This window comes from Mesocricetus auratus, unplaced genomic scaffold (assembly GCF_017639785.1).
Source record: "Mesocricetus auratus isolate SY011 unplaced genomic scaffold, BCM_Maur_2.0 Super-Scaffold_100008, whole genome shotgun sequence".
Taxonomy (NCBI): domain Eukaryota; kingdom Metazoa; phylum Chordata; class Mammalia; order Rodentia; family Cricetidae; genus Mesocricetus; species Mesocricetus auratus.
In genome coordinates, this window is record NW_024429192.1 from 47,947,704 (window position 1) to 47,975,625 (window position 27,922).

Sequence of the window (27,922 nt, forward strand, 5' to 3'; positions counted from 1 at the left end):
GAAGCTTTCAGAACTCTCTAATAACCACTGAGCAAACAGGGGTATTTGCTCTGAAAAAAAAAATCAGGTATTTAAAAATAAAAATGATGGGGCAGCAAACTAACTGGCACGTGGAAGTTGGTGGGAAAGGCCCAATCCTCTCCCTCGCTTCCCTACTGTCACCTTTCCCACAATTACTGCAGCTGTTCTGCTGAGTAACTGTCAGTGCAACAAAGAAAGAGCTGATCCTATTCGAACACAGTGGAATTTCAAGGCGCTCTTGTGTCTTTACTTTCTTTATCCTCTAGACAGTAATAATGAACATTATCAGCAAGAAAAGGGAAAAAAATCCAACCCTCTTTTTTTGTAGTTCTAAGTTGTCCCAATTATTTTTTACCTTTCATCATCAAATCTATATTCATAAGCTATTTTTGGCCCCATCTATTATGCAACTGATACTTTGCAGCTGGAGTGACCTCAGTTTCCACTCTCTAATGCGCTGGCCCGTGCCTTCCAGTATCAGGAGCATGATTTCCACTAAGTGGAATGTGCCCTGTGTACATAGTTCCTATATTTAGAGTACCCCACAGAAATGACTGCCGGGGGCACCCACAAAACCCACACAGCCAAAGGATTGTTTTTCTGTTTGAAGGAACGTGAGGGGTGAAAAAGCTGGCAAAACTGCTCTGCAGCTGAAAGTTGAGTTCCCTCCATTTCGACATTCTCATTTGCATTTGCAGCAATTATTTTTGTGGCTGTTAAAGAGGTAGGTATTCTGGAAGGCACACTTGATATGACCGTGATTTTGCACATGTCACTTTTGTGTGTTCCAAGTTTTAAAAGGCACTGCCATTTTTTTCCTTTCTTTCTTTCTTTCTTTCTTTCTTTCTTTCTTTCTTTCTTTTTTTTTTTTTATGCCTTTAGGAGCTAGTGCCCACAGTGGTAATAGACAAAGGATGTATCTTTGAATGCTGGTGGAATTTAGAAATAACCATATAATAAAGTATTGAGATGTAACCACTTGGACTTCTGGGTTCATTTTAGATACCTGATATAAAACTGGAAGCGGGGGATATAAGGGATAACAGCAGAGAATTCATGTGATTGGTTTTTTGTTTTTTGTTTTTTTCCTATCAAAGGTCCCTTACCTAAGATTTGAAAGGAAGGGGAAGAAATGTGAGGAAAGTTTCCTAAATTTGGTGTCAGAGGTAAGGATTAGGGGCAAAGTTCCCTCACCCTATTGGGCACTAGTAGACCTCTCCGCTTAGATGGTAACAATCCTTACGGGTTGCTGCCCACCAGAGTGCAAAGACCCCAAGGCTCCTAGAACCACACCTCTGTGTTGGCTCGAGGGCAGTCAAGGCCAGGTAAGGATGCCCCCGGGGGAAGAGTGAGGAAACGCAGGGCGGGAAGAGGCTGGCTTTAGGACTGTGTGGCGCCTAGGGTCAGCCCATATTCCTCAAAGCTTCCGATTGGGATCACCTTGGGAGTCAGCTTCCCTGTGAACCGTTTCCAGCGACTCGGCTCCGTTCTCTTCTTTGAGGACATTTCCTGGGACGCCAGCAGCATTTTTTCAAGCTCAGGCCTAGACTTTATCCACAACAGCGTCAATCGCTCCTCCTCCCACGCTGCATTCGGGTGGTGCTGGGAGTTGTAGTTCCACCACCTGCCAGTTAGACAGGGATCGGACATTTTGGAACTACTCCTCCCAGGAGGCATCGCGCGGGAAGCGCTCATTGCCCAGTTACCATGGCAACGGTGGGGCTCGCTGGGTTTGCTTTAGCAGGGCCTTTACTTAAGTCTGGCGCTTGGCGATGACGCAGAACTTCCTGATTGGCTCTGCAGCAGAGCCCGTGGTTCTGCGGCCGCGAGTTCTGCGAGCCGAACACGTGTTATCTCCTGCAAGGAGTTTAAGGGTCCTTGCAGTGCCGAGAGTTGTAATCTACGGGGTGAGTGTCTCTTTTCCTTGATTAGGGTGGGTAGGTCGCGCCCACTTTCTTGATTGCATGTCTGTCTTACTCCTACCTTGACATTTCCTGGTTTCCTGTTGGTCTAGGCTTCTGCCAGCTCTGTCTCCCCAGTGAGATTACCGGACACGTACTTCTGAGGGAAAAGGACTTCAGTTCCTTTCTTCCGGCCTCTGCCCTGTGGGGAGCTGCTCAACCGGAAGTTGAATTTACCAGGTACTTGGGAAGGTAATAAAAGTAAACTAACTCTCCAGCTCCAGGGATGGCTAACGGAATTAAAAGAAAATTTAACCTCAGTAGCCAAGCCTGGGTGTTGTGAAGATGTATGTTCTTTCAAGGCAGGGTAGAAATTTAGCACTGGAGGTTTGGACCTAGCTGCTTGTTGGCAATTCAGTGTACTATTGGTACAAAGTAGGACTGTACCTACATCCTGAGAGTATTGTGATGATTGAAAATGCATGTAAAATACTCTGCCAGGAATTGCAAAGCAAACTGCAGACTGGTGGGATACGATACGGAACGCTGCATCCCCATTTCTTCTAGTACCTGCTGTCTAACTTGAGTATGAACTAGGAGGAAGATGGTTGCACGGGTTGGCTTACATTCAGACCTTACAAGTCACAACAGCACTTCATTTGGAAGAGTTAGTTTCATGGCTGTTTGGGAGAGGTGCCTATTTTTTTCTGAGAGAAAAGCAGAGTTCAGAGAAGTGTCTTATGCCCTGTTGTAATTTAAGAAAAGTGCACTTGAGAGAAAGACGCCATGTGACAGGGTTCAAGCCGAGGGGTCTCTTATTAGGGAAAGGGGAGGGGGAAGACTCGCCTCCAGGGATGGGAGCAGCAGGAGAAAAGTGGGGGAGAAAGAGAAGGACGGGAGGTGGGCAGGGCCCTTTTAAAAGGGAACATAGTGGCTGCAGCTGAGGGTGTATCCTGTCAGAACCCCACGGGCCAGTACAGATGCCTGAATACTAACATGCCCAGATCACAGGGACCCCACCCAAAGACCACTGAGGAGACCGAATCCATATGCAAAAGCAAACAGCCTTTATTCAAGCCCGAGCTTGGGCTCTCCGCCTATCTGATACAGTAGTTGAGACCAGAGTGCCCAGTGCGGGCAGGGTAGGGTTTGTTTGTTTGTTTGTTTTTGTTTGTTTGTTTGTTTTTTGTCATAGTAGAGGTTGGGGGTGAGTGGATTTTCAGGGCTCAAGACTGATTGGCTGACGTTTGTCTAAGGGTGTCTTGGTGAACGGGGAATAGGTGCTACGCTAGGCTCAAGGGCTTCTAATGGTCGTATCTCATTTTATCTAAGGATTGGGATGTTTGGAATGTCAGGTACTACTCCCTAGATGCTGGCCCTCCCTGGGTGGTTTCAGCTTATGGCTTTTCCTGGAAAAGTCTGCCAGTAAACTGAAACTCAGGCCTACATTTTTAGCTGGTTTTCATTAAGCCTGCCATGACAGCAGTGCCCAAGTTGTTCTGGGCCCCACAGAGTGAACATAATACAGTATGTGTTCTTTTAGAAAGGCTATAGATAGAGTAGTGGTTCTCAAACCTTCCTAATGCTGAGACCCTTTAATACAGTGTTGGGACCCCCAACTCTCAGATTATTTTCTCTGCTACTTCATTACTAATTTTGTTACTGCCATGAATTGTAATGTAAATATCTGTGTTTTCTGATGGTCTTAGGCGACTCCTGTGAAAAGGTCATTTCACTTCCCCCCAAGGGGTCGTGTCCCACAGGTTGAGAAACATTGCTGTAGAGGCTAGAAAGATGGATTAGAGACAGAGGAAGGAAATAGGAAAAAACAATAACACTGTAGCAAAATGAGAAGTATCACAGTTAGTATGGAAACATTTCATGGGCTGTGTGAGAAACTTCAATTTCTCCTAAGTCACCAGCCTATATTACAGTCTCAAAAACTAGAGTTCTGTAATTTCAGGACCAGCTCTGCCAGTTACCACTGGTGACTGTCTTAGTCACTGTCCTATTTTTGTGAAGAGACCATAACCAAAGCCAGCTGTTATAAAAGAAAGCATTGATTTGGGGCCTTGCCTACAGTTTCAGAATTTCAGACCATTAACGTCATAGCAGGAAGCATGTTGGCATGCAGGCAGACACTGGAGCGGTAGCTGAGAACTACATCCTGATCTGTAGGCAGAGAGAGGGCTTGGCATGAACTTCGGAAACCTCAAAGCCCACCCCTAGTGACACACTTCCTCCAACAAGACCACACATCTTTATCTTTCTAATCCTTTCAAACAGTGCTACTCTCTGGTGACTAAGCATTCAAATATATGAGCCTATGGGGCCATTCTTAGTCAAAGTCAAACCACAACTGTGACTTTATTAGCTTCACTTTGCTAATTTGTAAAAGGCAGGAGAGAATAGACTGTGTTGTATTTGGTATGAGGGTTAATGTAGCTATTGTATAAAGCCCAACAATAAATACCCAATAAATGTAGCTACTGCAATTGCTAGGCCTTTCAGTGGATGAGATTAGCTTTATTGTGATCAATAACATTTAAACTACTCAATCATCATTTGCATTTTTTTTCTGTTTTTTTGAGACATGTATTTCTTTCTGACCTGAAACTCAGAGGTTTGCCTGCCTCTGTTTCTCAGGTGCTAGGATTAAAGATATATATCACCACTCTGCTAGATATTTTTTCTTTCTTTTTAAGATTTACTTTTATTTTCTGTGTGTGACTATTTTTGTCTGCATGTATGTATGTGTATCACAAACATGCATGGCGCCCTCAAATGAGAAAGGAAGCCTGATCCTCTGGAACTGCAGTTACAGACAGTTGTGAGTGGCCATTTGGGTGCTGGGACCTGGGTCCTCTGCACAAATAGCACTGAGCTGATGCAGCAGTCCTGTGTTTCCTATTTTGATGTGCTTTATTTGTTTTCTTTCTTCCTTTTTTTATATCCTTCATGGGATAATTGAAATTTCCTTAAACTCCTCTATTCCTTTCAAACATGTTTATATATTGTATATTACATCATTCATTTCCTTGATGACTGTTTCCAAACTTTTAGCACATGTACCTAGTAAAGTTTAGTATTGTTAGTGTATTACTCTCCCCCTACCAAATAGCATAAAAATTCTAAAATATTTAAAATATGCATCCATCATTTCTGAATCGACTCGGTGCATCATAGTGTTCAGAAGTCCTTTATAGTTTGTTTCTGTACATATATAGATGATGACTCTGTAGGGAGAAGATGGAGGAGATATGGATATTTTTTAACAAATATTTGTAATTCCCTCCCTCCCCCCAAAAAAATGATCGTCTAAGCTTGCTGCATTCAGTTACCAAATTTGGGCCCTCTTTCCTTAAAGACAATCCATTCAGGAAGCATTGAAAAATTCTCCTGACAGACAAGGGCAGAGAGGCACCAGCTGTGCTGGGGCAGGGTGTTGTCAGAAAAGCACAGGTTTACTCACAGCCGGTCAGTTTTCCCCAGCCTCGGGGTCCCTCCCTAAGACCTCCAAAAGCTGTGTTTGAGGAAGTGAAATGAAAAAGACAAAACCAGCAGTAGAAGAGACTCACAATAAGTGAAAAGGGAGGGGACGGTGACAACGGCAAATAAAGCCATTTGATGTCTTGGAGACATTGCTCTGCATCTTGAACTTTGCTTGGGTTAGTGGTTATGTCACTCCCAAATTGTGTCTTAAAAACTCCGCCCTGTGGTTGCTGGAGGCTGTTGTGTGGGTACAGCTTTCTAGTGGATACAGTGGGCCAGAGAAACCCTGTGATTGATGCATGGTGGCTGTTTCTTCTCAGCAGCTGCCATAGCCCGGTCATTGGAACATTACTTTAAAAAAAAAAAAAAGACAAAAACCAAAACCTATGTACATCAGTATATATTAATTCATAATAAAGATTGTATATAAAAATGTTACAACTAGAAAAACCTATCTGACATTGGACAATGAATGAGGATAGGAAGTACTGACTCTAGCTTGAAAGAAAAAAATCTATTTATGTTTTTGAATGTTGATTTCCAGCTAAGGTGCATTTTCTAGGGCCAATAAGATGGTTCAATGGGTAAAGGTGCTGGCCACAAAACCTTATGACCTGAGTTTGATTCCTGAGACCCTACATGGTAGGACACACTCGCACACATCCAACACACACACACACACACACACACACACACACACACGTGTAATAAAATAGTGCTATCCTTTCTTCATTTTTATTTCTTGAGACAGCCTCTCACTGTGGACCCCAGGTTAGCCATGGAGTCAGTATCCCCCTGCATCAGCCTGCGTCTGGCATTAATGGTATTCACTACCACAACCAGTTTGTAGGTTTCTCAATATTCACTCCATCAGCACGAAATAGAATCACTGATACTATGCAGTTCCCTTTTTGGAAATCATCTTCTTTTATTTTTCTTTCTTTTTTTTGTAAGTTTGCCCTTTAACACTTTAAATTACCATTACTTGGGTGAAACTTATGAAGCCCAAAGCAGCAGAATGGATACACAGCATCAAAAAAAAATTTTTGGATCTAATTTTTTACATCTCAATCCTAATTCCTCCTGTCTCCTTTCCTCCCACTCTCTCCACGGAGAGGGTAAGTCCTCCCCCTCTGGCTCAAGGAGAGGATTCAATAGGTAAGCTGAGGGTTTGCATTTGGTCTTTAAAATTATGGGGATTAACCATCCCAACTAAAGAGCTGTATCACACAAAAGCCAGTCTCTGCATCTAATAACTGGGGACTGATATCTTCAAAGGACTAGTATTTTAAACTGTGTATCTCAACCCCAAATGAGTTTGTCCAAACAAGGTGGGAGGGTCATATGAAAATTTCACGACAGTAAAATTGATCTGAATGTATAGCAGTCATGAATTTAAAGCACAAATAATCCAAGGTGTGTCTGGAAACACTCGCCGTGCTGTGTTGTGGAGCTCCACTGCAGGCTTGGAGTAGAATGCACAGCTATACTGTGTGTGCTGTTGTACCACGTGAGTCCAACAAGCACTGTCTCAAATGCCTCAGCCCAGATTTAAGACTGTTGTGTCTTGTGAGTTGTCAAGTTTATACTCTACATACAAACCTTATAGAAAAAGCATCGATGATTATAAAATCAAAATTTTAATCAACTCTGAAAAATATTCAAGGTGTATCTCTTTAATATCAGATACTATGCCAATATCTAATTCTTTCTATAAAAACTAAGTGCATTCATTTCATTCGTATGCAAATTTGTTTTAACCTGCTTCCATTTGTGTGTGCACAGGCTGACACGAGGAATCCTCCATCCTTCTGCCTTATCCAGTGGGGTGGGATCACTCAATGAAACCTAGAGCTCACTAGTATCACTGGTTCTCCAGCTTGCTTTCTCTGTCTTCTGGGGATAAACCTGTCATTTACATGGGTTCTGGGGATTGATGCTTTAACCATTGAGCTATCTCCACAGGCCCTTCATCTTCAACAAATGGTAAAATTAGATGCGTAGCAGAGATGTGTGTTTTCTTTATGATTTGTTATTAATGAATTTTTGTGCTTATTTTATGTATGTAGGTTTTACAATTTCTTTGGCAAAAAGAGGTTGTGCATAGAAAGTGTAAGCAGCTGTGCTCCTGTGTTAGCCATGGCTTACAGCAACATGGCTCTGATTAAGAGGGAAAGAAGCTGTGTTTTCTCCAGTCACAGAAGGTTGGGAAAGGGTGATGGAGAATGCTCTCAGGATTAAATTATATGCTCCAGGCTCTCCTGGGAAATGATGGGGACTCTTAGACTGTGTATATTCTTCCCTCTTGAGGAGCTGGGCTTTCCCCAGGAGAAGAGTAAGTTTTAGAAGCTAAGAGTCTGGGCTTCCAGGTTTAAATGCCTCTGCACTCTTGAAACCTCTGCACTCTTGAACAATGGCTGTTCTGCCCTTGGAGAATGAGTTGCTTTATGTTGAGAGTTTGTGACAGTTGCCTTTATGAATATATTTGTTCCTTATTTTATTCTCTTTGTACCTAGTTTTATGCTTTCCTGTATGGGCCTTCTGTAGAGCAAAGGAACTTTTCCATTTTTCCTTTATCTGATTTTGTTGGTTAGTCTCCAATTTTAAAAATTGCTCTTGGACTTGCTGACTTGTTTCATTCTTTAAAAAAAATCAGCAATCTGCATTAGATAAAGTTTTGCTTTGTTTGCATTTTGGTTTGGATTAGAGCAGAATTTTCAGCCATTTCTGCATATGCATGCCTCTGCCATTTTGTTCTATATATTTGTGCAAAATGACCTCCTTTAATTCTCATATCTGTATGAGTGAGAAACCTATGACACTTGTCTTTCTGTGTGTGACTTATTTTATGTAACAATGATCTCTGGCTCCATCCATTTTCTTGAAAGTGACATTACATAGTTTTCCCTTGTGGTTGGTAACGTAAGTTTTCTCTGCCCATGTTGAAGCTTTACTTTTTACATACTAACTCAGATACTGCTCTGTGAAGGCTCTTACTACTTTTCTGTGCATTTAATTTAAAAATACAGATTTTTATTTTATTATTTTAATTTTAAAGAGCTTGTTTCACATGTCAATCCCAGTTCCCTCTTCCTCCCCTCCTCCCGCACTCTCCCACCATCCCCTGCCAGCCTTCCACCCTATTGCCATTTCCTTCCACATAGGGGATATCTAGAGTCTGTCATTTCACTCAGGGCAGGGTCCAGGCACTCCTCTAAGAGTCCAGGCTGAGAGAGCATCCCTCTTTGTGTTATGGACACACGAAGTCCGTTTGTATGCCAAGGATAAACACTGATCCACTGCCCAGGGCCCCATAGGTTGCCCAGGCCTCCTCACTGACTCTCACAGGTGGTGGTGGTGCATGCCTTTAATTCCAGTACTCAGGAGGCAGAGGCAAGCGGATCTCTGTGAGTTCGAGGCCAGCCTGGTCTAAAAGAGCTAGTTCCAGGAGAGCCTCCAAAAACCTTGTCTCAAAAACACCAAAAAAAAAAAAAAAAGATAATAGATCTTGTACATTGAAGCTCTTTACATACCTTAAACAACTCAAACAAGCCATTTTCTGAAGGGGAAAAACAGCAGGCTCTTGTTTCTAGAACTTTCTGAACTAGCTCCTTACCATAGTGTCTTTTCTCAAGTGTTCACTGCTTTTGACTTTGCATGGCTTCAGAGCACTACTGGTTTAAAGTAGTTAAGAATGTAAATGAGTTCTAGCCAGTAATGAGGAATAGGAGTCTGGTGTCATTTTCTAGGTTACAGTCTTCCTGCCTGTAGTTAGGTTTTTTATAATGTTACAGGATGTTTTCATCTTTTAATCATTTAAATAACTATCAACATTGCTTCTGCTTTTGAAAAAGTAGCTCTTATACTATTTACCATTAAAATGTTAGTTTTCCCTTAACATTTATTTCTAACAGGTGTAGTTTTTTGATTTGACTAATGTAAGTACTTATTGGTAGATGAGAAACTATATGGAGTTGAGGCAACTGAGAATAAAGTTGAGATTGAGTGTAGAAAACTTGGGAAGTTTTATACTCTATTTTTAAAGTAATATTGTAAGTCTTTGAGTAGTTCATACAGTATATCTTGATCATATTCTCAGGGCTCCCTCTTTCCCCCCTCCCAGGTCACTTCCTCCTCCCCCCCCCACTTCTTGTCTTTCTCTTCTCCACCTTAGTTTTTAAGGCAGGGTCTTTCTCGGAATATGGAATTCACTGATTTTTTAGACTGGCAGGTGAATGAGCTCCAAGCCAAGCCAGTCCTCCTTGTCTGCCCCCACCCCCACCTCCAGCTCTAGGGTCGTGATTCTCCACGATATGCCTGCCTGGCTTTTATTTGGGTCCTGGGGATCTGAACTCAGGTCTTCATGTTACATGGCAAGCATTTTGGGTACAAAGTATCTTTCCAAGCCCCCAGTAACAGTAATTTTTATGTTTTTTTTTCATTTTTTCAACTTGAAATGATGCTGTAGTCAAAGGAAATTGACTTTTCACAAACATTTGTACTAGGTTTTATAATTGATGACTTATGTGAAGTATCATTAGAATATACAGAAGGTAATTATTCTTATGTCTAATATTCTTATGATTGTAATAATCATTATTTAAATTAAGAATTTAGTCTTAAATCATAATATTTGTTTTTTAATTCCTTTTTTACCTAATGTGACTGCTTGTTTATTTGGTCATGTCTTTGTGTATGTGGAGGGTGGATATATGTGTATGCATGCTAATGGAGGTCAGAGGGCAACATCTAGTGTCATTCTTCATGCCTGTACCACCTTTTTTAAGACAGGGTCTCTCACTGGTCTGAGACAAGCAGATTGGACTAGGCTGGCTGGCCACCTAGCCCACAGGTATCTGTTTGTTTCACCTCCTAAGACGTAGTATTACAAGCATCTACCCCATTCATAAGGCCCAGCTTTAAAAATGTGGACTCTGGTGATTGAACTCAGGTCCTTGTACTTGCAGGGCAGTCCCTTTACCTACTGAGCTATCTCCAACTCTGTTGGGTTGTCTGAAACAGTAATTGTCTTTGAAAGGGATGCTTTAGAAGGTAGGCTCTCCAGTTGCAGTTTTACCACATAATAACTACAATCAATCATTTACTAGTAGAACTTGGGGGAGGGGCTGAGTCAGTGTATAAAGCACTTGCCCTACAAGCATGAGGACCTGGGTTTGGATTCCCAGCACCCATGCATATGCCTGGCGTGGCTGTTATGCACCTGCAAGTCATCATTGGTGCTAAAACTGGTGGATCCTGGGGAGTTGGGGTTACTTGCTGGCCTCTGCATATGTGCATTCATGGGAGTGAGCACCCATGAAATCACATGCACATGAAACCTTGGCTTGCTCCCATTGGCGAGAAGTTCCCAAGAGTCCTTGCCGTAGTGATGTTATATAATATTTATAAAATGTTGATATGTCCAGTGACATTTACTTTTAAAAAGTGTGCTGTGCCACATACATTTGGAGATCAAAGGACAGCTCTGCAGAGTCAGTTCTTTTTTTTCCCCTTTCTAAGAGAGAGCAAACCTAAGTTGATAAACTTGCCAGCAAGCACCTTTCTTTACCCACTGAGCCATCTCCCTAGCCCTCCAATGACATTTTATAAATGGTCAACCTTGCTGGGTTATCAAACTCTGTAGTGCATCTTAAAGACTCACACTTTTTTGCTCTGAGTTCTAATGTTTAACAGCATCCTAACAAATAATGTTTTCTGTTTTTTTCAAATCCTCTTGGAGTATCTATAGAAGTTAGAAAGAATATCTGTATTTTTTCTCAAAAAAGGCTTTACCTTTCCCTTTATGAAATCACTCATAGGTCATTTATACACTCATGTAGTTTCTCATCTCTGTGAATAAACTAGAATATGATCCTACCTTGCAGATAATCTGTTATCTGTGCAATCTTTGATATATATTCATTATACTGCTTTGGAATCTTTGTTGGACAGCACTATTAGGAGGAAAAAAAACCAATATTGCTTACTATTCTCTCAAGTTGGAGAAAGAATGTAGTTCAAATTAGTAACTTGCCATAAATGGTATGACCCTCTCCTATATGTTTCCAAGGCTTCGTGTGCCTTTCTTTGACAGTTAACCTTTCTATTTCAGTCCTTTCATTTGCTTTGTTTTTTTTTTTTTTATCAGCATTGACAAAAGCATGTGCACGTGTGCAAACACACACATCACAGACTACATTTCAGAGTGATTGGTGTCATCATTGTGCTCTGGGACTTTGGAGGAAGAATTTTGGTTTTTTTTGTCCTTGTCCTCGTCCTGCTCCCCAAGAAAGATGTGAACTGGACATGTAGACATGCAGCCATTCACTTTTGTGCACTTTGCTTTCTTTGCAAAGCACTTAGCCTTTGGATGTCATGAATTGCCTTCTAAATTTAGTGCTGTTTTCTTCTCAGAACCCGGAAGAGTCCCTGAAGATGAAGCTGAATCTCATCAAAGTCGTTAATGGCTGTCGTCTAGGAAAAATACAAAACGTGGGCAAAGCAGGCGACTGCACAGTGGACATCCCAGGCTGTCTTCTGTATACCAGGACTGGCTCTGCCCCGCACCTGACACATCAGACACTGCATAATATCCATGGGGTCCCAGCCATGACCCAACTCACACTGTCAACCTTGTGAGTGCTGAATAACCATTCAGGTATCCAGCCCTTAGATGCAGCAGAGAGGAAGGTTTCTTTTCTCTTTTTTTCTCATATGCATAATTTATAGATTTTAGAAATGAAATCTGGAAAAAAAGTATTAGATATTATACAGCATTTGGTTCTAACCTGGAACCACAAGCCAGACCTGTCTGTCAGCAATGCTTTGCATTTCCTTCAAACTTTCAGGCCCTTTCTATTGCTCCCTGTGTGTAAGAACAAATGGAGTTCAAAGGTTCCTCTGCCCTCTGCACCCATAGTTGCTGGTTCAGCTTTATTGAAATGAGATAAATAGAGTCGACCCATTTGCTAAGTACAAACTAACTGTGTTTAATTGAAACTGTTGTATGATCAAGTAACTGATTTATTCTGTTAATAGTGATTTTCAAGGGGCAGGAGAAATGAAGAAAATCCAAGTGTTGGGAAGCAGTTGTTATTTTGAAAGTTTTTCTTCTCATGCACCACGGGCAAATTGTATACCTTCTTTTGTTTTGTTTTTGTTGATTTTTCGAGACAGGGTTTCTCTGTGGCTTTGGAGCCTGTCCTGGAACTTGCTCTGTAGACAAGGCTGGTCTCAAACTCACAGAGATCCACCTACCTCTTCTTCCCGAGTGCTGGGATTAAAGGTGTGCGCCACCAACACCCGGCTTGTATACCTTCATTTTAACTAAGACCCCAGCCCTGCTGGTTGGATATCTTAAAAAGTGGTGTGCTTTGCTGTTGAGGAGGCATTCACTGTCGTGTGGTTTAATTGAGTGAAAAGAAGAGGGCTTCCGGTGTTGCACAGAGTAGCTAAAGAATGATCCATTGCTGTGCCATGCACTTTTCTGTTTTTCTTACAGAGCAGAACATCATGAAGTCTTGGCAGAGTATAAGAAAGGAGTTGGAAGCTTTATAGGTAAGGACTATTTAAATTACTTGTATGTGTGATTTGTGATGTATTTGGAGTTTGTTAGTCCTTCGGGCTTACTGTGATTCATACATTTATCTCTTTAAATAATCTTTTTAAATCATCTTTTTAAATCTCTTTAAATCATCTTCTCATCTAAGAATGAGGCATTGGGGGTTGAAGGTTCAATGGGAAACACGTGGTTCTTGCTGCTTTGTATAGTCAAGGTTATATACATATATCATGACAGACTACAGGAACATATAACCGGCTCTGGGTCCATGTGAGAGGGCTCAGAATAAAGAAGAATTCTTGATGAAGATGATGAGGAGGCATCTTGGCTGGAGTAGGGAAGAATAGGTGTTAGCCAGGTCAGGGTGGACGCAGTGGTTATGTAAACAGGTGTGGGGCCAACACTCCAAGTTGTGAATTAAGACCACAGGATATATACACTCCAGAGCTGTCTCCTCATGCATGAGCCTCATTCATAAAGAAGGGGGTTGCAGTCGTGTTCCGATAGGTTAGTAGGTTAGTATTAGCTTTTATTCTGGAAGTAGGACTTTAGGCGCAGATAACGTGCCCATTTAGTTGGAGGGAAACCTTAGTTGTGACTAGCATGCACTTGCCAGAGATAATTGTAATAAGTGAAATTTATCAAATAAGGTAAACACTGCAGGTCTCTCTCTCTCTCTCTCTCTGTCTCTCTCTTAAATGAATTCTATGGGAAATGTGGAGTACCATATGCAATTCAAGTATATATGGTTTACTTTTCATTTTTTATCTTTATTTTGTGTGTCTGAATGTTTTGTCTGCATATATGTATGTACACCACATGCGTGCCTGGTGTTTGTAGAAGTCAGAAGAGGGTGTTAGATCCCCTGGAACCTGAGTTACAGATGGCTATGCAACCTGGCACACACAGCTTATTTAATAGGCCAGGCCAGCTCCATCCCACAATTGCTGATGTCCTTGGGAGATGTCTCATGGTTCTGGCATCTCCCATATCCTGGGGTCTCCACAAGCTGCACCTTCACCAATGGCCTGGTCTCTCTTCAGGGATTCTAACCCCGTCACATGGTACCAGTCCTAACTCCTAAAATCCTCTCCTGGGCTGTAGTGCCAAGCTCTTCATGGCCTCTTTATGCCTTCAAAAGCAGCACCACGTTGGGGAGATTCTTACAAAGTTGAGCTGCTAGCATGAGATGCTGTCTTGACCCTGTCTAGACCACTGCTTCTATGTGCTGACACCCAATGCTTTCATCTCTGATGCTGATCTCAAATCACTGCTAATTTCAGTTCCTGCTAACTAGCATAGGTTGTCCCAGTAAAAAAAGGTTTCACGTTAGTGGTTCAGGTGTCTTATTAATCACAGCTCACTCTTCAGCTCCAACTGACCGGAACCACAGATTCTCAAGTCAAAATAGCCTAAGAATGGCCCTGATAGACTTCAAGGAACTTGACAAGCCAGGCCCCCACTCTCTGCATCTGTCTCAGCATTGTCTTCCAGGCTCCCACAACAGCTCAGTTAGCTCCAAGCACACCTTTCCAGCCCAAAGTTGCAAAGTCTTTCTTTCCACAATGCTGCCCAAAGCAACATGGTCAGGTGTGTCACAGCAGTGTCCCCTGGACCTGATACCAGTTTCTGTCTTATGGTTTCTACTGCTCTGATAAAGACACTGTGACGACAAGCATCTTAGGGGTGGGAAGGCTTTATTTGAAGGCTTATGTATCCTGGCAAAAACTGAAGCCGGGGCCCCAGAGGCACACTCTTGCTCTGCATGACTTGCTCAGCTGCTTTAGTATAGAACCCGTGACCACCAGCCCGGGAACATGACTGCCACTGTGAGCAGGGTCCTCCATCAATCGTTAATCAAGAAAATGCCCCACAGACTTGTCTGTAGACCAGTTTCTCAATTGAGCTTCCTCTTCTCAGATATGTCCAGGTTTGTGTCGATGTCAGCACAATGTGAATTTCTACATTTAATTCTTTCAGAGTGGAGGGTCTCAAACCACTTTCTTCCTTTTCACAGGCCCTCTGTAAATCCAAGATCAGGTTCCAATTGTTCGCTGGGATTAGGGTTGCTCTATCTACCACCACATGTGGGCATGCTGGGAAGTTTTTTCCCACAGTTCTTTTTTTTTGTTTGTTTTGTTTTGTTTTGTTTCCGAGACAGGGTTTCTCTGTATTGTTTTGGAGGCTGTCCTGGAACTCACTCTGTTGAGTAGGCTGGCCTTGAACTCACAGAGATCCACCTGCCTCTACCTCCGGAGTGCTGGGATTAAAGGCGTGTGCCACCACCGCCCAGCTAAGCAGTTCTTTTTGTGTCTATACAGGCATGCCAGAATCGATCTTCTACTGCTCCTTGCACGATCCAGTCAGCCCCGGCCCAGCTGGCTATGTAACAAATAAGGTGTGTTCTCAGCCTTGTATCCGGGAAGTCCAGTTATGGTGGCCCTCAAATGCTGACGTAATTCCTTCATGCCCTCTGTTTATGTTCATGATTTTAGAAGACTGTGATTGATGATTCATAAGGGCTGCTTGAAGATAAGTTCAGAGCAGATCTTCAGTGTTTGTATGTTGTTAGAAAAACTTAGAGCTGTGGTCCTCAACCTGTGGGTCCTGACCCTTTGGGGGTTCAAACAACCCTTTCACAGTGTCACATGTCAGATACTTACATTATGATTCATAACACTAGCAAATTTACACCTAAGAAGTAGCAACAAAAATAATTTTATGATTGGGGGGGTCACCACAACGTGAGGACTCGTCTTTCCAGGTGTTAGGAATCTCCACGTCTTGCTGTCTTATTTCCTTTTTATTTTCATGTTGTTTTTTTTTTTTAATTAATTCTGCATCTCTTGCTCCACAGTCTGTATCAGTGTGGGGTTTTGGAGGTCGAGTGGAAATGACTGTTTCCAAGTTCATGGCAATTCAGGAGGCCCTGCAGCCAGACTGGTTCCAGTGCCTTTCAGATGGGGAGGCATCTTGTACGGAAGCAGCTTCTGTAAAAAGGGCCAGGAAGTCTGTGGATCGGTCCCTTCTGTTCCTGGACAGCTGTTTGCGACTACGGGAAGAGTCTGAGGTAAGGCTGCCCGATAGCCACTCTGTGGGACACTCATCTCCCTTCCGTTTCATGGTGCGCCTTAGCTGTTCCTCCTCCTACTCCCCACTCCTTTGTCTCTCCCTGTTCCTGGTTTCCATCGGGAAGTTTCCTGTTGTGGAATAGTATTTTAAGGGGTGTTACATTTGTTTGTGCTGTGGAACGTTGTTTATTGATGCAAAGATGTGTTGCATTCTTTTATGTCTCATTTGTTTAACTGTGAAGCTGTGATTCTTTGCCTGTCTAAAACACCTGATGGTCCTAATCAAAAGCAGAATGGCCAATAGCGAGGCAGGAGAAAGGATAGGTGGGGCTACCAGGCAGAGAGAATAAATAGGAGGAGAAATCCGGGAAGAGGAGAAGGAATGAGAGAACAAGGAGAGGAGGACATCAGGGGTGAAAGTAAGATATGCAGAAATAGAGGAAGTTAAAAGCCCAGAGGCAAAAGATGGGACAATTTAAGATAAGAGAAGCTGGCTAGAAACAAGCCCAGCCAAGGCTGGGTGTTTATAAGTGAGAAAAGGTCTGGTTTATTTGGGATCTGAGCGGTGTCCCCTCCTCCCCAAAGAGCCCAAGAGGGTAAAGAGCCAAAGAGTGATGAAAAACTACACACTCATCAGTTTATGAAACTGTCCCTGACACTTCCAGGAAGTTCCAATCATCCTTTGTTACATCTTATATTTGTATGTTGCCTCAGCCATACTGCAAAACTGTTTTTTTTTTATGCGTTTGCTTTTATTAAGCTATGGTCTCCATAAACTCCATTTTTTCATGCTGTTTTTGTATCTTTTATCGTGTAACAGAATGTCTGACATAGAGTAAGCCAGTAGTGAAGTGTTATGAGCTGATGGAGATGAAATCACAGCATTTGAGAGCAGAGGAGGCAAGGAAGCAAAGGAAATGATCAGTCAGCCCTGGTGGCTCGCTTCTCTAATGCCAGTCAACACATGGGATACTGAGGCAGAAGGATCATAAATTCAAGGCCAGCCTGGGCTATCCAGAGAGGCATTGTCTGGAAAAACAATGGTGATCATTGGGGCCAAATTTAAACATTAGCAGGAGAATTTATTTTGTCTAGTAAGCTTAATTAAGGGAAATTTCACTGCTAACCTGAATAGAACTTGATTTGCAGAGGAGTCCAACATAGTGATTTTGTTATGGATCTGGGTGGTTGGTATTGGCTTCCTAACCAAGTTTGTCATATTTGTAACACTTCTAAAGGGATATGGCAAAGATAATTAGAAAGTCCAAGTGGGTCTTGAGCCCCTCTTCTGAGTTCTTGCAGTCAGCTTTATCTGTTATTGTGCATATTAGTAAGTGTTGGTGCCCTTTCTCTACCCCGAGTGCTGTGTCTCGATATTATTAATGGAGCCTCCTTTCTTAAGTGTTCCATTTTAAATAGTGTAGTACACAACCGTCCTTCTTATATTCATGAGCAGGAGTAACACAAAGCTGCAATGGTGTGAAATGTTCTGTAGATGTCTTTTAAGTCCATTTGAGTTATAACATCTGTTAGTGTTCCCACGATTAGTGTGTGGGGTTTTATATGTGATTTGAGTTTTAGTAATGTTTCTTTTACTAATGTTGGTGCCCTTGTATTTGGGGCATAAATATTCAGAACTGTGATTTCATCTTGATGGATTTTTCCTGTGATGAATATGAAATATTCTTCTCCATCTCTTTTGATTAATTTTAGTCTGAAGTCTATTTTGTTTGATACTAGGATAGCTATATCAGCTTGTTTCTTAGGTCCATTTGATTGGAAAATCTTTTCCCAACCCTTTTCTCTGAGGTAATGTCTGTCTTTGAAGTTGAGATGTGTTTCTTGTATGCAGCAGAAGGACAGCTGCTTTTTTCATATCCATTCTGATAGCCTGTGTCTTTTCATAGACATATTGAGTCCATTGATATTAAGAGATACTAATGACCAGTGATTGTTAATTCCTGTGATTTTTTTTTTTTTGGTTTTGTTGTTGGTGGTGGTGGTGGTGGTGGTGGTGTGTGTGTGTGTGTCTGTGTGTGTTTGTGTTTCCTTTCTTTGGGTTTTGCTGGCGTGAGATTATCTATTGCCTGTGTCTTTGTGGGTGCAGCTAACTTCTTGGGTTTTAGTTTTCCTTCTAGTACTTTCTATAGGGCTGGATTTGTGGATAGGTATTGTTTAAACCTGGTTTTGTCATGGAATATCTTGTTTTCTTCATCTATCTGTGGTGATTGAAAGTTTTACTGGATATAGTAGTCTGGGTTGGCATCTGTTGTCTTTTAGTGTCTGCAAAACATCTGTCCAGGGCCTTCTTTCAGGTCTCCCATTGAGAAGTTGAGTGTTATTCTAAAATGGTTAATGTTTTGATTATTATGTGGCGAGGAGATGGGTTTTTTGTTTGTTTGTTTTTTTGTTTTTTGTTTTTTGATCCAGTCTGTTTGGTATTCTGTAAGCTTCTTGTACCTTCAGAGGCATGCCCTTCTTTAGGTTGGGGAAGTTTTCTTCTATGATTTTGTTGAATATATTTCCTGTGCCTTTGAGCTAGAATTTGTCTCCTTCTATCTTTATTATTCTTAGGTTTAGTCTTTTCATGGTGTTCCAGATTTCCTGGATGTTTTGTGTTAAGAATTTGTTGTATTTAACATTTTATTTGGCTAATAAATCTATCTCCTCTAGTGTATCTTCAACACCTGAGATTCTTCTGTCTCTTGTATTCTATTGTTTATGCCTTTATGCCTGCATGTAGATTTTCCTTTTCCAGAATTCCTTCAGTTTATGCTTTCTTGATTGCCTCTATTTCAATTCTCAAGTCTTGAACTGATTCCTTCACCTGTTTGTTTTCCTTGGCTTTCTTTAGGGGATTTATTGATTTCATCCTTTTTTTTTGGTTAGTCTTTGCCTTGATTTCTTTAAGGGAATTTTTCATTTCCTCTTTAAGGGCCTTTGTCATCTTCATAAAGCTGTTTTTAAGGTCGTTTTCTGCTTCATTTGCATTGGGATGTTCAGGTCTTGCTGTTGTAGAAACACTCAGTTATGGTGGTGCCACATTGCTCTAGATGTTGTTGAATGTATTCTTACACTACCGTTTACCCATCTGGGTTTGGGATACTTACAGGTATGGGTGTTGATTCTTGTGATGTCTTTGTTCATTTCTTGTCTGTTTCCTTTGTTGTCTTTTGGCCTGGATGGTCAAGGGTTCTGGTAATTGACTGGTTGTCAGATCTAGTAGGGCTGTCTCAGCTGAGATTTGTCCAGTTCTTCTGGCTGGTGTACACTTTTACTTGTGCCTTGTTTTTCCAACTGGCATGGGTGGTGCTTGTGCCTAGGGCTGCTGATCTTGAGGATGGTTGGTCAAGGAGCGGATGATGGGTTTGGTGGGTTTGGGTGGTGGAGTGGGACTTGTAGGTTACAGTGGCAGTGGTAGAGTGACCTGCCCACAGGACTTTTCCTTGTTGCCTTGCTGCTGGGCAGAACATGTTTTCATAGTGTGTCCTTTAGAGCTCTGAAGGTTCTTGGAGTATACCATCACTCTTAAACATTTCATCTGCAGTACCTTCAATGAACTCTTTCTGTCTTGTTGGACTTCCATGAAAGTTCATGCAAATGTAAGTCTGAGATTCTTGTAATGGTTAAAAGCATTGGATTCTTTCTTCTCTCAGGTCCTTCAGAAAAGTGTGGTCATTGGAGTGATTGAAGGTGGAGATGTGATGGAAGAGAGGTTGAGATCGGCACGAGAGACAGCCAAGCGGCCCGTTGGGGGCTTCCTTCTGGACGGCTTTCAAGGGAATCCCACAGTCACAGAAACGAGGCTGCACTTGCTGTCATCAGTCACCACAGAGCTGCCAGAGGACAAACCAAGGCCAGTGCAATGCGGCCAGCCTCATGGGAGGTGGCAGGGGTGCTGGTGACAGTGTGATGCAGTCTGCACAGGGTGTGCTTTCCATGTCTTGATTATGTCCTTCCTGTCTTGTTCTCGGCCAGCTGGGTAGTTTCCATCGAGGCTTCTATCCTGGTTTCAGAATGTAGAGGGGGAGAGTTGGCAAGAGATTGGTTTATTTGATTTTCATAACTGAGGACAAATGTTACCCTATATCCTCTCAATATTGAGCCAAATACAGATACTTCTTTTTGTTTGTTGTAACATGGTACCTGGAGACAAGAGTAAAGTCATGTGCCACTCTAGTTTAAATCAAGGCATGTTGAAATTTGCAGTGCCTAATGGCGTGAGGATATGCACTGTTAATAAGGGCCATCAAAAAGTTTCTGCTTTTGTGACAAGCAGTGAGTGGCATTGTTTTGTTTTTTTAATTGGTGTACCTAGTAGGGTTGGTTCTTTTGTTTACATGTATCTCAGTACTGCAGTGGTAACAGAGATGAGGGGATCCCTATATTCTGGATTTCAGAGCATCTGATGTCACACTAGTACCTAAGTTTTCTTTTCTTAATGTATTTATTTTTACTTCTGTGGAGTCTTGTGTATTCCAGGCTGGCCTCAACCTTGCTATGGATCCTCCTGCCTCTGCTTCCTGGGTGCTGGGATTACAGGCATATGCCATTGGCTCCTGGTCTATACGGTGCTGGGTATGGAGCCCAGAGCTTTGTGCATGCTAGGCAAGCACTTTACCAACTGAACTATATCCTGCATTTTCTTGCTTGATTAAAAACTACAGAAGCCAAAACTAAAAACCATAGATGACCCTAATGTCATTGCATTGAATGAAAAATAAAGCAGGCACAGAAAGAGGGCTACTGCATGTGATCTCACTCTTGTCGAATCTAAAATTGTCCCTCTCCTTGAAGCTGCAATGCTGCTTATCAAAGGTTGGGGAGAGGAGGAGCAAGGAGGGTGGTGGGCAAGGTGTTGCTCAAAGGATGCATACTTACATTAAATCAGTAAGTTCGGTGGGTTTGTTGTGTAGCTTGATGGCTATGGTTCATGGTGATAATATTTGTTGAAAACTGAACAGACTAGGAATTGAGTGTTGTCACCAGAAAAATGGTAATTGTATGAGATAATGCATTTGCCTTTTGGCTAGATTAACCCATTTCATGGTGTCTGCAGGTTCCAAAATACATTGTGAAAAATACATACAATCTTTTATGTCAGTTTAAAAATTTTTTGTTTGTTTGTTTAGTCTTTTATCCTTACTGTGAGTATTCTTGCCTTTTAACCTGTGATATATTGGGAAATTTGGCTCTGAGATACTATTTTGTTCTCGAGGGCTATAGGACAGGATGTGTATAATCATAGTACTTTTTGAAAGCCAGATATAATTACATTCATGTATCTTTGAGACAGCTAAGCAAATCACACCTGTATACATGATCCCCCAGAACAGGATCTCATAGCCATCCTGTGCACGTGCATACACACACACACACACACACACACACACACACACACACACACACACACACACACACATTTTTAACGTCACCCCTTTCACTATGCTGCAGATGAGCAGCTCAGCATGAGCTTTTCTAGTCATTTTCTGGACTTTTTGTGCTAAGTGTTCACAGATGTCTCTTTCTGAATTTGAAAGCTGGGATTGTTTTTCTCTACGTGTGTAAAAATGCCAGCTTCAGTTGGAGTGGAGCTCTGAAACTCAGAGGACTTGAAGGAGTCTGTAGTCAGGAAAGTTGGCATACATATACCGGTTCTGCTTGTTTAATATTATATAAGCCCATTTAAAAAAACTCTTAAGAAATCAGAACGTTTGAAAGCTTTTCTCCTCTAATTCATGAAAAGGGCTGTGGGTAGAAAAACAAACAATAAAAAAAGAAATAGTTGCAGCTAGCCAGTCCTAATCACGTACATCTCTGCATCTTGCCTTCCAGTCAAAACCTGCTGGAAAATTATTAATGCTCCCAGACTGCCTTAGTCTCTTCCCTTGGAAGACAACATTTTATTTCCCAGTGCAGAGTTCCATTAGCAAAGAAAACATGAGGAAAGCCAGCTAGAGTCTTAGATCCTGGAGTCAGTGCCGAAATTCTGAGAGCAAGAGGAACTATTGAATGAACCGGTAAAGTACAATTAAAAATGGAGAAGTAAAGCAAATTGTATTCCTTTCCAAACATCTGTGCAGTGTTTAGACAGGGTGTAAAGTTCAGTCTGTTACCAGGGAGGTGGACCAGAAACATGGGAATGGAAAATGTTAGAAATGATACTATTTGCTTTTCAACTGCCTCCTCCGGCCTCGTAATGATTTGTGGAGATCTTTGTCATCGCTCTTGGTTTGAAGTGAGACAGGCAGAACAGGGATGTAAAGGAACTGCTCAAAGCAGTCAGTGCCACTGGGTGTCAAGCTCATGTCCTTTCCTTCCAAGACCTGCCTCACACTACGGCCCATGCCTGCCACCCTGAGCTGGGTGCTGGTTTTGTATGGCTGTATTTAATGCCCCGTTGATTCGGAAGCATTCTCTGATTTCTTTCCAGCCATTGCCTCACATTACTGTTCTCATGACTGTCTTTCCAGGCTCATCTGTGGTGTCAGCCGGCCAGATGAAGTGCTCGAGTGTGTTGAAAGAGGAGTGGACTTGTTTGAGAGTTTTTTCCCATATCAAGTGACTGAGAGGGGCTGTGCCCTGACTTTCACCTTTGATTGCCAGCTGAATCCTGAAGAGACATGTGGGTCTTTGACATTCACTCGCCCTTAGCTTTCAGTTTCTCCTATTTCCTGTTACTCTTTGGCCCAAGTCACAAGGCACAAATATGTACACGAAGCACCAGCCTTTCATTAAAGGTCCCTCTTGATTTCTTCTTTGTGTTCCCTGGGATGTTGGCACCTAGGGCAAGGCACTTAATACTACTATATGTGTAGGTCGTCAATATTAGGATCTAATTTTTGTGGTGAACAAAAACAAAACCTCCTTTGTTCACAGCCTAAATAAAAGAAAATTCAGAGTAAATCATGATGAAAATCTAAGGAAGGGAAACCTTTGAACGGCTTAGTAAAAGTTAATTTGTTTTTTATCCACAAAAGATTTCTTGTCTCCCTTTTGCAAGCCCCATGCAATTAACTCACAGGGAGTCTCACGTCATTGGATCCTTGTATCACCTTTTGCTTTTCTGGGTTGTTTTTTACAAACAGATATGAAAGCTACTTTCTTCTGCTAATATTACTTTGAAGTGATGCCATTTTCTTTTATTGTTTGTTCATTTCAAAGTCAGGACAAGCAGTTTCAGATCCTGACATATGGTAGTGGAAGAGGACCAGGTCACAGACCAGGCCCGCCCACACAGTCCCCGTCCAGCCTGTAGAGAAGGACTTCCTTTTCTTTCTCTCGCTTTCTTTTTAACTCTTTAATCATCGTTGTGTCTGTGTGTACTATAAAACCTGGAGTTTTACCTAGTGAAGATTTTAAAGAAAGTTGCCAGCTCTTCCCCTAAATGACAAGGATTTTCTAAAATGCCAAAGCTTTACTGTGTTCCCATCTCAGCACACAATTCATGTGAACAATTCCATAGCGTTTTTGTATGTAGTGCTTGTGTCAATTACTAAAATTACCCATCTAGAACCATCTGGCTATCTTGGATCCACACAGATTGCTATCATTTCTGTCTTCTCTACTTCCTGTGTTCAAGGGAGCTGGATTCCTGTAGGGTAGCTAGTCTTTGTCTTGCAGTTCAAGGAAATACTCCTCCATTAAGCAAGGAGCTCAAGGATACTGTGGGTTCCTTGGAGGGCCAGAATCTCCAAACAGAAGACATAAATTAAAGCCATATTCTACATTAATCTACTTGGAATATGTGCTATCACAAAGCTCAGTTTATTTACATGTTCATCCTAATAAGCCATAGGAATAACCTCCCCCGTTTTGTTGCTTTTTTTATTTTTTTAATCATTCCTTTATGACAAGATTATATATCATGTACTTAAATCCATGATTAGCTTGGTTAGATATCTTCAGTTGTCTTGATGGTATAGATAATAGTCTTCGGCCATCTGGGAATGTACTGTTATTTGTTTTTTCTTAGGTGATTTCTTTAGGATAATTCCTTAGGGTCAAAGGTTGTGAAATTATAACTAGAATAAAATTTTTCCAGTGTGTGCTCCTTATCTGATTATTCAAGACTTTTTATTGGTTTCCCTTCAGTATTGCAACAAAATGGAATCCAAGAAGAAATAAAATGCTTGGATCAAATAAAGAAAATTGAAACAACTGGGTGCAACCAAGAAATGACATCATTTGAAATTAATCTGAAAGAGAAAAAGTAAGAATTTTTTTGAAGTTTAGGTTTTGAATTCTGACTTTTTAATTTCAGTCTGAAGTTTACGTAACTGTTCCCTTTTCAGTTTATGACTTTGTAAAATATTTGTAGTTGGACATTACTTAGACCTTCTCAAATATGGTTCCAGAAAACCTTTTTTCTGCTGTAGATGACTTTGGATACTTTGTCTTGTCTGAGCACTAAGCTGTATAACTATTGCTTTAGAAAAGCTGTTAGAAAGAGACTGAATCCATTGCTTGACTTTTTTTGATTACTTTTTAATAACAACAGCAAAATAAGGATTACAAAGTCAAACACAGTAGAACTTTTTGTACATTGAAAAGAACTAAGTCCCCTTGATTATATACAGGTTCTAAATGCACTATCAGTGAAGAATGAGCCGAGGGAGTCATGGTAGGTTCATCATTAATCCCAGGGCTTAGGAAGAGGCCAGTAGAGCTCTGGAAGTCTGAGACTAGCCCTGTATCTAGCAAGTTCGGGCTAGCTGCAGCTACATAGGAAATCTTGCCTCAAAACAAAAACAAGAATGTATTGAGTGGTTTTGTAGCTTTGTATTTGACCAAAAGTGGTAGTCACCAGTTTCAGTGCATATTCTGTGAGCATAGCACCTGGTGTATCTGGTTTAGGGGTTCTGACTTATTATGGCTGTCTAATAAGTATAGACCCAAGAATTTATGAAAATATAAAATTTGTACTTCCTATTTATATTCTATTGTAGTTTTGTGATTGTGTGTCTGAAGTGATAACATCTACATCTTTTAATATTTTCTTTTTAAGTAGCCAAGACTATTATTTCCTTTCAAAAAATATTAGGGTAATATAAATGCTTACTACTAAAATAGCCTTTGCATTGTAGATATAATTGGAAATTGTATGCTTATTCTTAGTGCTAGGTTGAAGTTTTGGGGACAAATCCTACTGCTGCATTTGATTATGTGATCTTGGAAAAGTCATGTATCTTAGTAGGCAATAAAAGATAAGTATAATAATTAGTGTTACCTAAATATAATATTTAGGTAACATAAGTATAATATCAGGGTTAAATCCTTTTTGCTGTATTAGCTCCTTTAATAACTGTCACAATTCCAGGGAAGTGGGCTGTTAATATCTTTGTTAATGAATAAGAAACATGCGCACAGCTAGATGTTAAACAGTTGAGTTGTAGAGCGCAGACTCAAGTCCCTAGGCAAGGTATCCTTCCAGAGCTCTCCTTCTAAATATGCAGTAGTAGTCTACATTTCTAAAAGGATGGTCAAAATAGTCGTTTCCAAGAGAAGATGCAGACATTGGCTAAAATCGTGCATGTGTGGGGCTTTGTTAGTGTCAGTAAGTTATAAAGGCTGTGCGGTGGCTGCTGACACTATTGTGTGGGAATGTGGAGGAGCGTCATTACAGAATTTCCTAACACCATGTGCCGTGGCACTGGTAATGCTTGTGATGGATGAATGACTATTGTGACTGTCTCAGGCCCCAGACTTAGAAGGTTGTGTCTGTCAGCATGTCTTTAGCAGGTACCCAGCAAGGCTGTTAGTACCATTGGTCACTTCTCCAGTGGAGTAAGTAACCGGTTGCAGATTTCCTTTTTTTGTTTGCTTTTTTGAGACACGCTTTCTCTGTGTATCCCTAGCTCCCTAACCTTGGTTGTCAATTTCTTAGTTTTCACTTACTGGACTCTTTCTCTCAGGTACCAGGAAGATTTTAGACCGCTCGTGAGCAGGTGCTCCTGTTACTGCTGTAAGAATCACACTCGAGCATACATCCACCATCTGCTGGTGACCAACGAGCTCCTGGCTGGCGTCCTGCTGATGGTGCACAACTTTGAACACTACTTCAGATTTTTCTGCTCCATCCGGGAGGCATTGAAAAGTGACACGCTGGCACAGTTGAAAGAACTAATCCTCAGACAAATGTCTTGAGAACTGGAAAATACAAACCTGCTTGTCTCCAAAAAAACGGTAAAGACTAGAGATCTGAGCTTTTAGCATTTATGGTGGAAATGAAGACCATCTGCCTCAAAGTGCCCATGGGAATGTGGAGGAAGGCCTTCTAGAGATTGCAGTGGACCAGGTTGAGCAGAATGATTTCAGCCATGACTTTTACAATTTTCTAGGCTATTCCACTAGTAGATTCATTTATGTGACAGAGATTTTTGAAACGATGATGGGGTTCTAAGAACTACTTAGATGGGTGAGTGGAGATGACTGTGTGAGTAGCTTGTCGTTTGGAGGCACAGCTGCTGCCTGGAGAAGAAATCTGACTTGAACAAGGGTTTTTTGTTTCTCCTCATGCTGTCAGGAGCTTTTAGGCAAATGCAGACACAGGTTTATGGAGAATCTCTAAAATCTTTTTAGGGGACAATTTAATGTCAGCATGTTTTGATTAGTAAAACAGAATGTCTCCTCCAGGGTCCAACTTTTCCTTGTTAAAAATACCAGGTGGCTATGGTGCACGCCTTTAATCCCAGCACTCGGGAGGCAGAGACAGGCAGATCACTGAGTTTGAGGCCAGCCTGGTCTACAGAGCGAGTTCCAGGTCAGGCTCCAAAGCTATAGAGAAACCCTGTCTCAAAAAACAAACAAAATAAACATGGCAAGACAATCTAGTTGTAATTCATCAGTCAAACAATCCAGGCAACATGTTCTTGAACATGGTCTTGGTTCAGAATCCTCCATGACTTTGAGGAACAGCATTGCACCAGGAGATATTGGGTCTCTCTTCTCAATTGAAGATCTTGCATTGACTGATTTCTAGTCTTCTCTCCCAGTGTGATTTCTCTTACAGATAGAAACAGTTCTGCATAGTCTGTCTCCTAATCAACACTGATGCCCATTTTCTAAATACTTGCTCTGTTTCCCAGATGAAATCCTTTCCTCAGACTGACAGCACACTGAACAACTGGCAGTCTCAGAATTCCTGCGCCGAGGTGTGCTGAACAGAAGGGGGCCCACATTTTTTTTTTTAATGTCAATAAGTTTGTTCTGTGGTTTGAAGTGTTTGGTGATTGGCGTCTGCAGGCCTTGAGGCTGGTTGTCCTTCCTGGGTTCTCTGTGATTCTATGTTTTTGTTGGTGGCATGACAGGGTTGTTTTGTTTTTTGTATGTGTGCTTTTTTATATTCATTTTTCTAAGGAATACGCAAAGCATATATATATATGCATATATATATGTAGTTTTTATAAAAATACAATTTAAAATACTCATTTTTTATAGGTACAAGAAATGCATTTCTTATATTGGCTTCAATTTATAGTGTGCATTACTGAACATTGTATATAGTAATAGTAGTTATTGCATTTTTATGTGTTAGAAACCCAACTTTGTTTTTCCATTTATCAGTGTAATGGTTTCTCATGGATGCAAAGGATACTTACAGAGACAGGTTTCTGTTCTCAATGATCTGTATTGAATGTGTTTTGTACTTGTTTATGTTTATATTCTTGGTCAATACAAACTCATTATTGAAGGAGTACTAAGAATCCATATAAATTTGTGAGTTTTATTTATGTCTAAAACACTGAAAATTCTGTTAAACATTGTTCAGGTCCTTAGGTCTTTTTCTTATTAGCACGTTTGAAAAAATCTTTTATGTTTTAAATGTGTATAAAGGGCAATAGCCAATAAACATTTTTAATTTAAAAAACAAAAAA

General features: G+C 41.2%; 2 protein-coding genes and 1 non-coding gene across 7 annotated transcripts in view; 2 read left to right on the forward strand and 1 right to left on the reverse strand.

Moving 5' to 3' along the window:
- The window catches only part of Ccdc191 (coiled-coil domain containing 191), a 75,023-nt gene extending 72,966 nt beyond the window's left edge, over positions 1-2,057 (reverse strand). The window contains exon 1 of one of the 2 annotated variants that reach the window (XM_040750798.1): positions 2,005-2,057. Coding sequence is in view for 1 of the 2 variants with exons in the window: in XM_013116853.3 (XP_012972307.2) it covers positions 1,462-1,716 (255 nt within the window). In the remaining variant the exon portion in view is untranslated. Of the gene's footprint in view, positions 1-1,461; positions 1,802-2,004 lie in introns of those variants that run through there. The other variant, XM_013116853.3, reaches the window with a different exon arrangement.
- Positions 1,794-27,922, forward strand: Qtrt2 (queuine tRNA-ribosyltransferase accessory subunit 2). Of its 4 annotated transcripts, XM_005074743.4 has the most exons (11): positions 1,794-1,928; positions 2,036-2,174; positions 11,829-12,049; positions 12,916-12,971; positions 15,297-15,373; positions 15,833-16,045; positions 19,703-19,902; positions 22,520-22,671; positions 24,141-24,258; positions 25,961-26,231; positions 27,134-27,922. In XM_005074743.4, the coding sequence occupies exons 3-10, from the start codon at positions 11,850-11,852 to the stop codon at positions 26,190-26,192; spliced, it is 1,248 nt and encodes a 415-aa protein (XP_005074800.1). In that variant the 5' UTR covers positions 1,794-1,928; positions 2,036-2,174; positions 11,829-11,849; the 3' UTR covers positions 26,193-26,231; positions 27,134-27,922. The 4 variants fall into 4 exon arrangements, with proteins under 4 accessions (XP_005074800.1, XP_021085547.1, XP_012972357.1 ...); XM_021229888.2 differs by having other exon boundaries at positions 25,961-27,922; XM_013116903.3 differs by having other exon boundaries at positions 2,036-2,162; positions 25,961-27,922.
- Positions 5,633-5,765, forward strand: LOC121142085. The gene has a single exon (XR_005879098.1). It is a non-coding gene; the product is annotated as a small nucleolar RNA SNORA84 (small nucleolar RNA).